This window comes from Ostrea edulis, chromosome 2 (assembly GCF_947568905.1).
Source record: "Ostrea edulis chromosome 2, xbOstEdul1.1, whole genome shotgun sequence".
NCBI lineage: Eukaryota > Metazoa > Mollusca > Bivalvia > Ostreida > Ostreidae > Ostrea > Ostrea edulis.
This window is the reverse complement of record NC_079165.1, coordinates 25527000-25542481: the sequence shown is the minus strand read 5'-3', so window position 1 is coordinate 25542481 and position 15482 is coordinate 25527000. Positions and strand designations below refer to the sequence as shown.

Below are 15482 nucleotides of genomic sequence, written 5' to 3'. Positions count from 1 at the left end.
TATCTTTCTGTTCTGTTGACATATTAAACTTTGTTCCATACTTTTATCTTTATTTCTTTTCATTCACTTTATTATAGCATTCCTGCTTTTTCACAAGAGTTCAGCACCTGATTTAGCTATGAATAGCTGAAGAGCTAAGTGCTCAAGTTAAAATGGTGACCCTCACTATAAGATACAAACCAAGAATATTGAGGTTCAATAAAGAAGGAACTACCTCGGCGAAATGATAACCAAGAATATCGAGTTCTGGATCATATTGATTAAACAAAACTGGCCACAAGGCTAGGGGTTCACAATACAAGCATTCCTTTAGATATTCGTTTTGGCCTCAAAGCTATAAAAAAGGAACAGACTTCAAGAAAATTTCGATTTTGAACACTTCTTTTCTTGTATCAAAAACACGAATAGGAAGTTGTACGTAAATCTGCAATTCAAGACCTATGTCTGATATTTGTCTGGAGAGTTTTCATATGAATTGTCATATTAGCATAACTGCACCATTTTTGAAAGTTATGCATTGAATAATTTGACCCCGTCTTTCAGTACTTTCATTTTATTAGGGAGTGGTATAGAAGAGATCCCTACTATTATTATTACAGACAATTAACGGTTCCTGTGGTACAACCCTCATAACTCCCTCCACTGCTTTTTGGATGTTAATAGCAATATTTCAATGGAAATCATTAATCAATACTAAATCTAAAAAGAATTTCTAATCTTTAGATTTGAAATTTTAGAAATGAATTTTATTTATTATTATTCATATTAAAACATGGGGGTTTGAACTGCGACGCTCCACGTTGCCGTACTGCATGAAGCGCATTAATGAGAAGTAAGCGGGCGTGAAGCGTCGTGGTTCAGATCATTATGTATTTTCAAAATTGAAATTACTTCATATTTGCATTCTATTTTCAATTCAGTTGGAATTCCCAACAGTTAAATGTACTATATTTATCAAGATTCATACGCGCGTTGTTAACAACCGCAGCACATTCATGATGAAATGATTATCATTACAATTTGTAAAGATATCAAAAAACATTGGACATGTAATTATTACAATATGCAACAAAAGATTTTAGAGCATACAAGCAAGCACCTTAAAATCCTAAAAGCTTTGAACATACAAGTAGTAAAAATTTTCAACATTTTGAAAGATTGAAAGACCCGACAATGAATAGTATTGTTATATTCGTTAATTTAAGAAATGGCTTTTGTTTTATATATCAAAAAATCTATTAAGCTGGCAATAAGCAAAGCTTTAAAGACAAGCCAAATAAAGAACTTCACTATGTACATATAATGTAAGAATAAATGTCTGCACAGCGTATCAATAACAAAATAGATATAAAAAACAACATTCAACACAATGTGTACATTAAATTTAGATGTGATTTTTACGGTCTGGTTGCAATCTCCCATTTCCAAACTGTGGGAGCTTTCTTCAATGTGATTGGTCTTGTGACGTCAATGTTAATGTTTCAATAGTCTGATGTCATATTGCAAATTATTATCAAATGAACCGCATCAGTTGTGTTTTTAAAAGCAAAATTGTGCTGCAATTTAAATACTTGTATTTCAACATTTTATGCTTTAATTGTTTTTCATAAAACAATAACCAGCATCCTCCGATCTGTAGTATGATGAAATTTATTTTCTCTTGTGGTGTTTTCATTTATTTGTAGGACAGAGGTGCCATTAAGTCGTTAGGCGTGCTTGCTATTGTATTCAAAAGCAAAATCTTCAAACTTCCTAAATACATTTAATACTACCAGTATAAGTTGTTGGTGAGAATATAGTCATATATATTTTAGTAGTGAATCTGCGCAGTTCTAGGAACAATTCAATTACCTGTTGATATTTCATATCTTCTAGAGGCTATAGGATCAAACGAACATCATGTGGATTGGTACACGGCCCTAGAAAAGTGCAATGCAACATATACTTCTTATCTAATACCCCAAAGTTACATAGAGGACCGCAATCTTACCCATGATATCGTCAGAGGGATCGGACGCAACACTTCCGCCTGGGTGGATGGGAACATACAGGAGATTGGATGCAATCCACGTAATACGTATACTTGATTTAATGCCTACATTAAAACTTACAAAACGCGTGTACAAGTGACTGATATGGATATCTATTTCATGTTTTCAGAAATGTGCCTGAGGATGAAACGGATTCTTGAACGAAATGACAGAAAGATGCCATACATATGTGGTAAAAAAAATTTCAGGCTGTTTAAGTTAAGGAGGTATGCTACACCAGAGAAATTTGATGTAGATGAAAAGTGGAGGATATGTACAACAATATTTTGAAGTTGAAAATTTTAAAATTTACTATATTTTGTCAAAAAATACAGTTTTAGTAGAAGGTAATCTGAAAAAAAAATTTAAAACCCCTGCTGGACTCGAGCCTGCGACCTTCAGATCAGCAGTCGGTTTTCTTTTTTTTTTTCCTCTCTTTTATTTGCAGTCGGTTTTCTAACCTACTGAGCTACTCGGCTAGGTATTTAAATGGAAAAGGAAAAGTCAAATATTGCTGATATCGATTTTTTCATCCATGTTTTTAAAGGAAGTCAGCCATTATGACGATGTAGAGTACTACCTTAATTATCTTCTCTCATCATATATAGTATTGTACTTTGATAAGATTTTGTATTATTTCCATTGATATTATACAAGTGACGTCCAGAGGCTTCGACATAAACTCGTCTGAGGTCACATACACAACGGCCAAGAAGTTGTGTGATTCAGCAAAACTCAAATTTAAAGATTGTCATCCCAAGTACTTGTATGAAGTGCTTCCAGGAATGAGCGCTAGGAATTCTGGGGCCTCTGTTGCATTCTGGTTACCAAATGTAGAATTCTGCAGCAATCAAGGTTCGAAATTTAAGAACGTTTATAACGGGAAGTATTTATGGCAAAGTTCCTGTAAAAGTCCCCAAAAGTATATACACCAAGTAAACTGAAACCTTCCGTTAAAGCGAGATGGCCCACCACGTGCAGTCAGCTAGGTCATGATTTGTTAATAGTGATACTGCTATACATGTATTGTGTTAATCAAGCTTTGTGCAATTTAAAGTGTACAGTTAAAAGTGTAAAAGTGTTCAGTTAAAAGTGCACAGTTAAAAGTGTACAGTTAAAAGTGTACAGTTAAAAGTGTACAGTTAAAAGTGTACAGTTAAAAATGTACAGTTAAAAGTGTACAATTAAAAGTGTACAGTTAAAAGTGTACAATTGAGCCAGTCTATAACAATCGATTGAGACCTTTGAACATATGTCGATATTTGCTGGCACGCAAAATAAGAATCAATGAATATGCATGCAAATCAATGAATATGTATGCAAATCAATGAATATGCAAGCAAATCAATGAATATGTATGCAAATCATACTCCTGTAAGCAAATCTGCGCCTAGATTGGGATACAAGCTCCAAAATCCAAATTTGCTCGAATGAAAGCATAGCAAATTTGTGTCTACGTGAACATGTTGTATCATCATTATTCATAAGGAACAAGTGAAAATAACGAACAGTGATCAATCTCATAAATCCTAACAAGAATACAAAATAAAAGAAGGACAAACACAAACTTTTGGACACACCAGAGGTGTCTAGGAGGAGTAAACATCATCTGTTGACCAGTCACACCCGCCACGAGCCCTATATCTTGGATCAGATAAACAGAGTAATCCGTAGTCAAAATCAGTATGTAAAGATTTTGCCGGTCAGAGGTGCAAAATTTAGGCCTATGCTTGGCACTTACGGGCTTTGCTCACCGTTCTTTATCTTCACCTTTTCACTTTGTATAACGCTGACTATGACATGCCAAACATTAAATATGAGATAAGTCATTGTGATGAAAAAAATGCATGCTTATGATACAATACTTTCTATAATACTAAGAAATACAAATCATTAAACACGACGGAAGTCATTGTGATGGGGAAACAATTACTTCATTATGACCCCACGCTTTGTATAACACTAACAAATGCAAAACGTTAAACACGACGTAAGTCATCGTGATGTAAAAATATGATTATGATACCCCACTTTCTATAATGCTAACTAACAAATGCAAACCCATTACAGATATTGGCTGTGTTTACGTCATATCTCGAGACGATGCATCACTAGAGACAATGTATGGCAACTGTAGTATTCCAAAGATGGGCGTCTGTATTAACAAAACATGTAAGACATATATATATATATGGAACTGCATATTTTCTTGCTTTTTATTGAATTATAATTTTATATATATATATATTTATATATATATATATATATATATATATATATATATCCAACGATGACTAAGCACACATGATCCACATTTAATTAATTAAGTATGTACTTGTTAGGACATTGTACCCTTTTTGTAAATTTATTTTACATTCTGAGGAGCCAAACTACACGGCGAAAGCGCTAAGTGTAGTTAATTAAATGTGGATCATGTGTACTACACGGCGAAAGCGCTAAGTGTAGTTAATTAAATGTGGATCATGTGTACTACACGGCGAAAGCGCTAAGTGTAGTTAATTAAATGTGGATCATGTGTAGTTAGTCATCGTTGGATATATTTTTTTCTACTGATTACCTATTCCATGGACTTTTTCTGCAATATCTGTGTGTGATAGTTAGAAATTGATTTAGTACGGTTATAAATTGTCAATGAAAATCAGAATGACACATTCCATAAAAAACGATCATTTAGTGCTAGCACTCTCTCCATGTCTGCATGGTTCGACAGACAGTTCCAATATATGAAGCGCTAGCAGTAAAGGATTGTTTTTTTTTGATTGAATGTGTCATTCCGATTGTTACTAACGAGAGAGAGAGAGAGAGAGAGAGAGAGAGAGAGAGAGAGAGAGAGAGAGATTTATTATATGTTTTCATTGTTTAATATCCCACCATGATTCAAACCATTCTGACATTTATTCCTGATTGTATAGTGGTGTAAATCAAATGTAAAATCACACACAGAAAAAAATTCTCAAGTCAACCACATGATGACGTATTAATTTTCAACACTTTACACGACCATTCCTTACGATGAATTATTCACTAGACGTTTTGACAGTTGCTTCTGGAATTATTCGTATCTAGTGATCAATCATCCAAAAATTACTTTGTTAAACACCACTCTGATTTCACGCACAAGTAATCTGAAGTTGAAATAAAAAATAAGCTGGACTTTGTCATTGACAATATCTTCGTAGTCTTTGGTGAGCAGGTCTTCCAACAATCTGTTGGAATACCCATGGACACGAATTGTGCTCCTTTGTGAGCTGACCTGTTTTTATATGAAGCAGAGTTTATTCAAAAGCTTCTGTATAAGAAGAAAAAAATTCTTGTTGTGGCCTTCAACTCGACATTTAGATATATCGACGATATTTTATCCATTAACAATAATAATTTTCCTCCATATGTCGATTCGATGTATCCCTGTGACCTCAAGATAAAAGACACCACATAGTCTTCCACATATGCTCCATACTTAGATATTTCATTGAAATTGAATATTAATGGCAAACTAACAACTCAACTTTGTGACAATCGGGATGGATTTCAGCTTCTCTATCGTCAATTTCCAATATTTATGTAGCAATGTTCCATGGTCAACTGCATCTTATGTTTATATCTTTCAACTGATTCGATACGCAAGAGCTTGTTCTGCATATGATTTGTTTTTAAATCGAGACAGGCTACTGACAAACAAGTTCATACGAGTTATTTCTAATGTGGAAACGTCAGTTTTGTGTTATAGTTTTTTTTTTATTATGAATGATTAACAATGAAATAAAGTTTTCTTGGATGTTACAGGATATAACCTCCGAGGTCGAGAAATGTTGATCTATAAGAACAGAGGCGTCAGCCTAGGCTTCTGATATTACAAACAACATTTCGAGACCAAGGAGTTGATCCTGCATCATCCATGAAAACAAAACTTTATTTCTATTTTACAACGGCTCAGAAATATACAGCCGATCGTTTACTTATACAACTAGGAATTAGGTCATTTCGTTACATCTAAAACATGTTTTTGGGTGAGATGGTAGGGTATACTAGATCTATGTTGAAAAAATATTTCAAGTATTTAGTTTGATGATGGTGGATTATATCAACTGCTTTAAATACACATTCCAAATAACTATGCATACGTGGAAGTGGATTAACTTGTCACCTTCGTTACATGTGCATGTGTCTCCGACATATTGAATGAGAAATATTCTTGAGTCATTTATAAAGGACCTCCCCACTTTATCTTTGATATACCGTCCTCCGATGATTTAGTAAAACATCAAAGTTTGAATTACGCAATTTACATTGCTCCAAAATGTTCATTATTACTTTAACTAAAAGGTTTGGCATTTTATTTTACTGAAAAGTTCGTTAACATTAAGAGCTATGCCATATTTTGAAATCGGTTTTCTCTGTTTTTGTTAAATCTCTTGATATTTTGTATTTCTTATAGGACTTATGAGACTGATCATTGTTCGTTATCTTCACCTTTCATTCATCGAATGACCGGTTTTCAAACCCTCTATTTATATCGAGCACAGGATTGTCTAGGTTTGTCTTTTCTACTATAAGTCGTTTTTGTAATGAAGAAAATCATATCAGGACTGGACAATCTTGCGCTGGTGATAAAATTCATATAATTTAATAACTTTTCAAGTGATGACTTAACAACGATGCTGATTGGATGAAAAATTCGTTTGATTTCTGTGTCCCAAAAAAATTCGACCGGAGCTCATCTGCACTTTTCTCTGGAATGCGTTTTCCCCATTAACGACTGTTCTGATTTTAGCGCTATTTATAGAACGGGAATTTATACACATGCAGTGTAAACGAAATGTATTTGTTTGATGCTACCAAAGAGATGTGAATAAAATACAATTAATTTAAAGAAACAACACACATAGGCCTAGTGATGACGTGGCAGAATAGTAAACTTGACGACGTAGGGCACTGACTGGTAGAAGTAGACAGATTACGGTATGTATCGTCTGCTTTACGAGTTCGATAACATGACGGAGCAAACAGCGACTTTTGATCTGGTAAATATTAATGAAACTGAACTGCGTTATATGGGGCTCAGTCAACGAGGACAATTTAGATGAAGAGGTGTTGAGGTTTTTACTTGATATTGAAATGGAGCCGATTCGCATTCCACCGTTCCTACGATACAACCAGTGTTCAACGTCTCGAATGCAATGCAGCATACATCCAGTCACCACTTGTTCTCTTCCTTTATATCTATTTCAGTTTGTAACCATTGCACCTTTAATTTGGCATATACGCTACGCGCATTGATGAAGTTTTCCGTCCAGTTTTTCGCTTGATACATGCATCAAATAAAGAATTATAAGTTTCATTTCTTGATAGAAATAAAAATCTGCAAAAGCTATACATTTTCTTCTACTTCATTTACCGGTATTGACCTCGGGTAGTAATTCTGCATTTTTTGAGGCTAAGGGTGACCATTTAAACCTTTTCTACCCTTATCCTCCAATACCCCAGGGAAAAAGGACTGTACACACAGTGTTTAATATTTACAAAACAGCATAATAGATAAATCAATGTTTCTTTGAAAAGAGGGATGGTAAAAAGGGACTACAAGCTACAGCTTGTGGGGAGGTCCTTTGTTTTGTAACATATTTTGTTTAATTCTTATTATTATAAAATTAAAATACAGTATCAGTTATCGACTTCACTGCTGTACAAAACGTATCAGCAAAAGTGAGATTTGTATCAACTTTCTAATGATCCATTATAACGTATGAAGGTATTCCTTGATATTTGCAATAACCGTGTTAGAATAAAGAATTATCATTTACGATATACAATGTAGATTGGTCATTAAGAAAACATTGGAAAGTCTACATACTACACTTAATGGTGACATAGACACGCTTGTTGTTTCCCAGTTATTTGAAAATCATGTAGAGCAGAACACTTTTTTAAAAAAAATTGGTCTCTTTACCTGCAACCTTTCTTCAGACTACACGACACCCCCCCCCCCCCCCCCCCCCCCAATCTCAGTGAATGTAAAACACCGGTATTGCTACATACTGTACATACTTATGTATCACTGAATATTCTGTTGTACATACACATGTAATTTCAGATATATCAGACTACCAATTATCATTTGTGTTGGAAATGACCGTGAAAAGGTTTCTGTTCAACAGACTGAACAATGTGGGGACCACCAAAGGTAGATATATGTATTCACAAACACACCAAACGTAAAATATCTCAAGGTCATGATCACATAAATAATGACTGTTATCGTAATTTGACTACATGACAGATGATATTTCAATAGATGAAGAGGAAGAGGAAATCGGATCTAAAAATCCAATCATCTATGAGTGGGCAGAGTCTACATCTAGCGCCGATGCCCATCTTCAGAATGAATCTGTAAATAGCAACAACTCGGAATTGAAGACTTTTCGTGAGTATTACATTAAAAATTAGGAAACAATTCAACTTTCCTGTAATTTAGATCTAAAATTAAATACCCTATAACTATATTTGAAAACGCCCCGTGATTTTCCAAGCATGTAATTTCATGCACTGTAAAATCAAGTATTTTCCTGAAGAAAACTGAATATCATTGAGGCATTAGTTATTTTCATTGCGGCAATTCACCGTTTTTAAGCCACGCCACAAAAGCAACCAAAATTAGACAGCATGTAAAGGTGAAAATAATGAACAACGATCAGTCTCATAACACCTTCAACGAATACAAAATTAAGAGTATGGCAAACACGAACCTCTGGACATACTAATCAGGTATCTAGAACGAGTAAGCATCCCTTATCGACCGGTCACTTTCCCAGTTTTTCATATACCATGCATGCGTATTTTTTGGAAGTGATATATATATATATATATATATATATATATATATATATATATATATATATAATTAAATAAAAAAGCAGGAAAATATGCAGTTCCAAAATATATTCAAATCACTAGCGCTTTCTAAATTTTAATATTCAATATTTGTATTCACCTGTGGATGGATGTTAAAATCCAGAAAGCGCAAGTGATTTGAATATATTAGTTCCAAAATATATTCAAATCACTAGCGCTTTCTAGATTTTAATATTCAATATTTGTATTCACCTGTGGATGGATGTTAAAATCCAGAAAGCGCAAGTGATTTGAATATATTAGTTCCAAAATATATTCAAATCACTAGCGCTTTCTAGATTTTAATATTCAATATTTGTATTCACCTGAGGGTGGATATTAAAATCCAGAAAGCGCTATAGTGATTTGAATATATTTTGGAACTGCATATTTTCCTGCTTTTTTATTTAATTATTTAGACTGTGTCATCCACATACAGTGCAGATTGCAATTTGGTCAAACCATGACCACCAGGGGTAGGATGGGGCCACAAAAGGGGATCCAGATATTATATGGCAATATATACGGATACAGCTCTAAAAATATTTTCAACAACAGCAAGGCAATGATTATTCACATTGATATACAAGCATCTTCAAGTAGTGTAGATTTAAGTTTGTTAAATTCAGGGACCCCGGGGTTAATGGAGGTACTATACATATAGGGGATCAAAGTTTTTTTAATTGTACTATACAGGAAATTAATTAAAATAAATTCTTTTCCAGAGGAGCCGGGATACACTAAATCATATCAAAATGCAAACGATCCTAAATTGTGGGGATTTAAGTTTTGTCAGTCTGTCTCTGTGTAAAACGTCAACCTTGATGGTGTTGACATATTTCATAAGTGCATGATTGTGACAAGACCTTTCGTTTTGGTATCTAAGGTGTTAATCTATTGACCACGGAGTTTAACCTACTTAAAGAAAACCTAACCAAGGCAATATATCTCCTGAACTATCTAAGGAGGACTTTCATATTTAGTATATATATTTCTTATTGCAAGAACTTTCATTTGATGCCATGTTTAACCATGTGACCTTTGCCTTGGAGTTTGACCAAATCTTAATACTACAACCAATATTGTAACCTTGCTCATAACAGATGCTCTCATATTTCTTGTGAAAGGACTGTTTGGAACTAAAGTTTTTAACATTGTGACCTTGCCCTTGGCTTTTGACCTACTTTTAAGAAACCTAACCTAGGCAGTAGGGCTTTCATATTTTGTTTATATATTCCTTATGGCAAGAAATTGACTTTGTGACCTTTACTTTGGAGTTTTAGAGAACCTATTATCTTGCTCAAAAATGTTGAATGGTGAGTGATATATTTCTTGCACGCATCTTGTGACAAGACCTCTGTTTGGTACCTAACACTTGTTTGACCGTGTAACATTGACTTTATTTTGGATAGGGTTAGAATAGGTCCTCAGTACCCCTTTCTTGTCGTGAGAGGCGACTAAATGGGGCGGTCCTTCGAATGAGACCGCAAAGATCGAGGTCCCGTGTCATAGCAGGTGTGGCACGATAAAGATCCCCTCCCCTGCTCAAAGTCCGTAAGCGCCGAGCATAGGCCTAAATTTTGCAGCCCTTCACCGGCAGTGGTGTCGTCTCCATATGAGTGAAAGATTATCGAGAAGGACGTTAAACAATATCTAATCAATTAATAAATCAATCAATACTCTTAAGAAACGTTAACCAAGGCAATACCTCCTGAACGATTTAAGCTAGGGCTTTTATTTTTTGTATATAGATTCCTTATTCTTACATTTCATACCGTGAATCTTTCCTTAGACCTTGTATCTGGTTATGTTGTGAATCTTTCTGATTGGGGTCGCAATATGGAGTTAATTTTTTGTAGGAATAATGAGTGCAGATTTTTAAAATTAAATCACAACATCTCTTACACAACGGATTACTATGTTTACCTGATCAAGATATAGTGATCACGGCAGGTATGACCAGTCAACTGGGGATGATTACTCCTCCTAGGCACCTGATTCCAAATGTGGTATGTCCGGGGGCCCCATGTTTGTCCTACTCTTAATTTTGTATTCTTTATAGGAGTTATGAGATTGATCACTGTTCGTTATCTTCACCTTTTCACTGAACAACAGCAGGGCCAAGATGACTCAGGTAAGCGATATGACCCATGGGCTTCTTTGTGCTTTGTTTAGTGTATTTTGTATATGAAACAAGAGGTACTGTGAGCAATGCTCACTAAGAATACCCCCCGCTTACCCCAATCTCCCGAAGGGTGTTGGTAATAGGTATAAACTACCTCTTTTATGAGTGTAAAAAATAAAATGGCATGACAAACCGAACCATATTGCTACCTCGATGTCCAGTGCGCATGACCTTTGACCTTTTGACCCCAAAATCGATAGGGAACATCTTCATCCCATGGGTAGTCCATACGTAAGATATGGTGACTGTAGGTGGAAAGGATAACGCTTTAGAGCCCGGAAACCATATTGCTATTTCAATGTCCAGTGCGCGTGACCTTTGACTTTTTGACCCCAAAATCGATAGGGAACATCTTCATCCCATGGGTAGTCCATATGTATGATATGGTGACTGTAGGTGGAAAGGATAACGTTTTAGAGCCCGGAAACCATATTGCTACTTCGATGTCCAGTGTGCTTGACCTTTTGACCCCAAAATCGATAGGGAACATCTTCATCCCATGGGGAGTCCATATATATGATATGATGACGGAAGGTGGAAAGGATAATGCTTTAGAGCCCGGAAACCATTGCGTCTACAGACGGACGGACGGACAGACAGACGGACAACCCGATTCCAGTATACCCCCCACAACTTGTTGCGGGGGGTATAATTATCATTCATTATTATATGCATTGTAATTTCCCCCTCATATCATTCCGTGGACATTACCTTGCTCATGCTAAGGAATACACTTAGTCTGATGTCCAGTCTTTATGAAGTTTTACAAAGATTTGCATAAATAACACACACATCACGTACGCGTGTGAGAGAGAGAGAGAGAGAGAGAGAGAGAGAGAGAGAGAGAGAGAGAGAGAGAGCTCTTAAATGACAGCTTAATATACTACCTTTACATTTTCAGTTCCCTTCGTCATCAGTGCTGTAAGCTTGAGTTTGGTTCTGGTATCGATCGGCATCACTCTAGTGGTGTGGAAAAGGTTTGTTGGTTAAATATAATCATCCAAGAATCATTGTGATCGTTTTGAATCTACGACTCATTTTTAACAGCAGTCCAAATGTGTAACTATACCCGAAATGTTCAACATCGTCAAAAATATACTTCTATCTTGTATGAGTACTTTCCTCAAAACAGATGTGAGATAAAACAAATTCACACATGTAGAGACGTCACTGGCTTTGTATGAAGTCCCACCACACCTATACACTCAGAGTAGTCCCACCACACCTATACACTCAGAGTAGTCCCACCACACCTATACACTCAGAGTAGTCCCACCACACCTATACACTCAGAGTAGTCCCACCACACCTATACACTCAGAGTAGTCCCACCACACCTATACACTCAGAGTAGTCCCACCACACCTATACACTCAGAGTAGTCCCACCACACCTATACACTCAGAGTAGTCCCACCACACCTATACACTCAGAGTAGTCCCACAACACCTGTACACTCAGAGTAGTCCCACCACACCTGTACACTCAGAGTAGTCCTACCACAGCTATACACTCAGAGTAGTCCCACCACACCTATACACTCAGAGTAGTCCCACCACAGCTATACACTCAGAGTAGTCCCACCACACCTATACACTCAGAGTAGTCCCACCACAGCTATACACTCAGAGTAGTCCCACCACACCTATACACTCAGAGTAGTCCCGCCACACCTATACACTCAGAGTAGTCCCACCACACCTATACACTCAGAGTAGTCCCACCACACCTATACACTCAGAGTAGCTTTATATGACGTCCCACCACACCTATAGATGTGTGGCACTCAAGAGTTGCAGTGAGATTTTTTTATCGTGCCAACGCTTACCATGACCTCCATTTTAAAGTATTTTTCACTTAATGTCCCGTACGTGGCAAAGAAACTGAATAGGACGTATATCAACATGCATACAAACAACTTAAAAACAGTCGTACTCATACAGATAATACTATACTTTCTTACGTGGGGATCCGGGTTAGAATTGGTCCTCAGTACCCCTTGCTTGTCGTAAGAGGCGACTAAATGGGGCGGTCCTTCGGATGAGACCAAAAAAATCCGAAGTCCTGTGTCACAGCAGATGTGGCACGATAAAGATCCCTCCCTGCTCAAAGGCCATAAGTACCGATTATAGGCCTAAATTTTGCAGCCCTCCACCGGTAATGGTGACATCTCCATATGAGCGAAAGGTTCTCAAGAGGGACATTAAACAATATACAATCAATCAATCTTTCCATGCAGCAGATGACTCAATTTAATGGCGTGTCCACTATTGCTACCTGGGCTTGTAGTGTTGTCAGTGCTTTCGGAAGTGTTAAAGAACAGAGAGGTGTTGTCAGTTTTTAAAATTACCCATAAGTTACAATACTTTGCACCTTTAAAAAGTGGGTTAATATATATTTATTATTATCAATAGACAATAAACTACAGTTTCATACAAAATTCCAGATTAATTGATATAGACGTTTTTAAAATTCGGTGTTCTGTTTGGAAAAGCATACCAAACAAATCGAGAGATATACAACATTTGAATTAGTTCCAAATCTATAGTATTTGTATCATAAATTACACGTCCAGGGGTATGCATATTGACATTACTTTAAGTGAAACATAAACGATAAAATCGTGCAGAAATTCAGCTTTGAGAACAATCCTTCCGCCAAAATATGTAGTTCTTTCCAAACCCTTCAGAATTTTAATCGACATATTTTTTTAACTGGATAGGTATAAGTAATAATTGGATGATGCATTTCTACCACTAAAATAAGTTTTGAACCAGTACCTATATGAATATAGTTTCTTTCGCAGTTGTGGTCAAAATATGTATTTAGTTAGTCATCAAATTCAGTGAGTCAATGGTTCAAAGCAACCACGGCATTCCTGGGATAATTCTACACTCAGTGTTTGGTTTTGTTTAACACACATTTTCAACAAATATAAAGGACAATTTACTAAGAATAGAAAGAAATATTTACATTTGCCAATGCACTTCCTTATATGACAGTACTAATGAAATTGAGATTCGATTTCGCGTAACATGAAGTTGGTCACGTAATCAGTCTTTCCTTGCGTATGAATACAATCACTGCTTCAAAAGTCAGTTCCTGTACTTTCACCTTGCCTCTTGCTTATGCAATGCAGAGGGGGATTTAGACCCCCCCCCCCTTTCGCCACTTTAAATAATAAAAATAGTGTGAGTAAAATTCCAGATTGGCACCAAAATTGGTTGAGTATTTTGGCTATTAATACTTGACTTTCACACACACCCTTTCGTAAACCCTGGATCCGCCACTGCGATGACATCATAACAGAAACAAACACAGCAGGATATTTATACATAGTTTATTTTGTAAACAAACAAGAATTTCATCAATTTATACAACAGAAATATTAAACATACTGTTCTGTTGCTTCATTTTAAACAGCTTTAAATACCGTCTGCAACTATACCAAAATTGCAGCTTCTGCACGGCGAATTTATAAGATAAAGTTCTATGATATTGGAAGCGAAAATATGTAGGCAGAGTTATAAGCCTATTACTTTATGATGATAAGTTAACCTGTTGTTTCCTGACAACTGCCATCACGGCTATGATTGACTCGGCATGATCATAAGTGAGGCTGGTTTCGAGGCTCGAAAAATTATGTTCATGTCAGGGTACCGGTGCGAGTCTTCATTAAAATCCTACAACAGAAATCTCTCAAGTGAACAAAAACTCCGTCAGTACGTTTTTATTTTCTCTTACACACACTGAAGGTAAATAAAAGAGGGTACCTGTAAAGTGCGAAACGAAATCGAAACGAAACGAAATCTACCGAAACGAAACGAAATCTGCCGAAACGAAACGAAACCCACCGAAACAAAACGAAACCCACCGAAACGAAACGAAACCTACCGAAACGAAACGAAACAGATTGTATAATCGAACTCTTTTAATTATAATAATTAAAAATGGTATCTTAGGCCCCTGTTAAAGTTTACACATATAAATAAAATTCGCCTCCCCTTTGATATAGGCTTTCGACTTGACTGATAGAAAGTGTTTTAAAAATTGGAAGGGGGGGGGGGGTAAGAGCACAAAGTACATAAATACCATGTGCAATTAGCTTCGGATCCATAAATTTCAGAACGGAAGGTCACAGTCTCACAGGTCAGAAGTCTGGGGAAACACACTAAACGAGGGATGGGGTCGTCGGCGTTGGATCCGCTTTTGGGCATGAATACATGTTTCAGTATTTTTTGCTCTGAAGACAAATATATGTATACATGTGGATATTGTGTATTTGTATGTAGTATATCAAACGGTGGATTCTGAATATGTCCTCCCGTTCTCTTTGTGATTTCTGCTTAAAATTCCCT

At 36.1% G+C, this 15482-nt stretch overlaps 1 protein-coding gene and 1 long non-coding RNA gene across 3 annotated transcripts in view; one reads left to right on the top strand and one right to left on the bottom strand.

The window, feature by feature from the left end:
• The window catches only part of LOC125679049 (uncharacterized), a 22269-nt gene that overhangs the window by 3084 nt on the left and 3703 nt on the right, over positions 1 to 15482 (top strand). For both annotated transcript variants that reach the window (XM_048917956.2, XM_048917957.2), the window contains exons 2-8: positions 1876 to 2070; positions 2161 to 2223; positions 2688 to 2885; positions 4101 to 4202; positions 8143 to 8232; positions 8344 to 8472; positions 12026 to 12101. In XM_048917956.2, coding sequence (XP_048773913.2) covers positions 1876 to 2070; positions 2161 to 2223; positions 2688 to 2885; positions 4101 to 4202; positions 8143 to 8232; positions 8344 to 8472; positions 12026 to 12101 — 853 coding nt within the window. The remainder of the gene's footprint in view (positions 1 to 1875; positions 2071 to 2160; positions 2224 to 2687; positions 2886 to 4100; positions 4203 to 8142; positions 8233 to 8343; positions 8473 to 12025; positions 12102 to 15482) is intronic.
• LOC125679060 (uncharacterized) overlaps positions 8307 to 15482 on the bottom strand; it is a 21471-nt gene continuing 14295 nt past the window's right edge. The window contains exons 3-4 of the long non-coding RNA XR_007371690.2: positions 12012 to 12084; positions 8307 to 8436 (exon numbers count right to left, since the gene is read on the bottom strand). This is a non-coding gene — a long non-coding RNA (uncharacterized LOC125679060). The remainder of the gene's footprint in view (positions 8437 to 12011; positions 12085 to 15482) is intronic.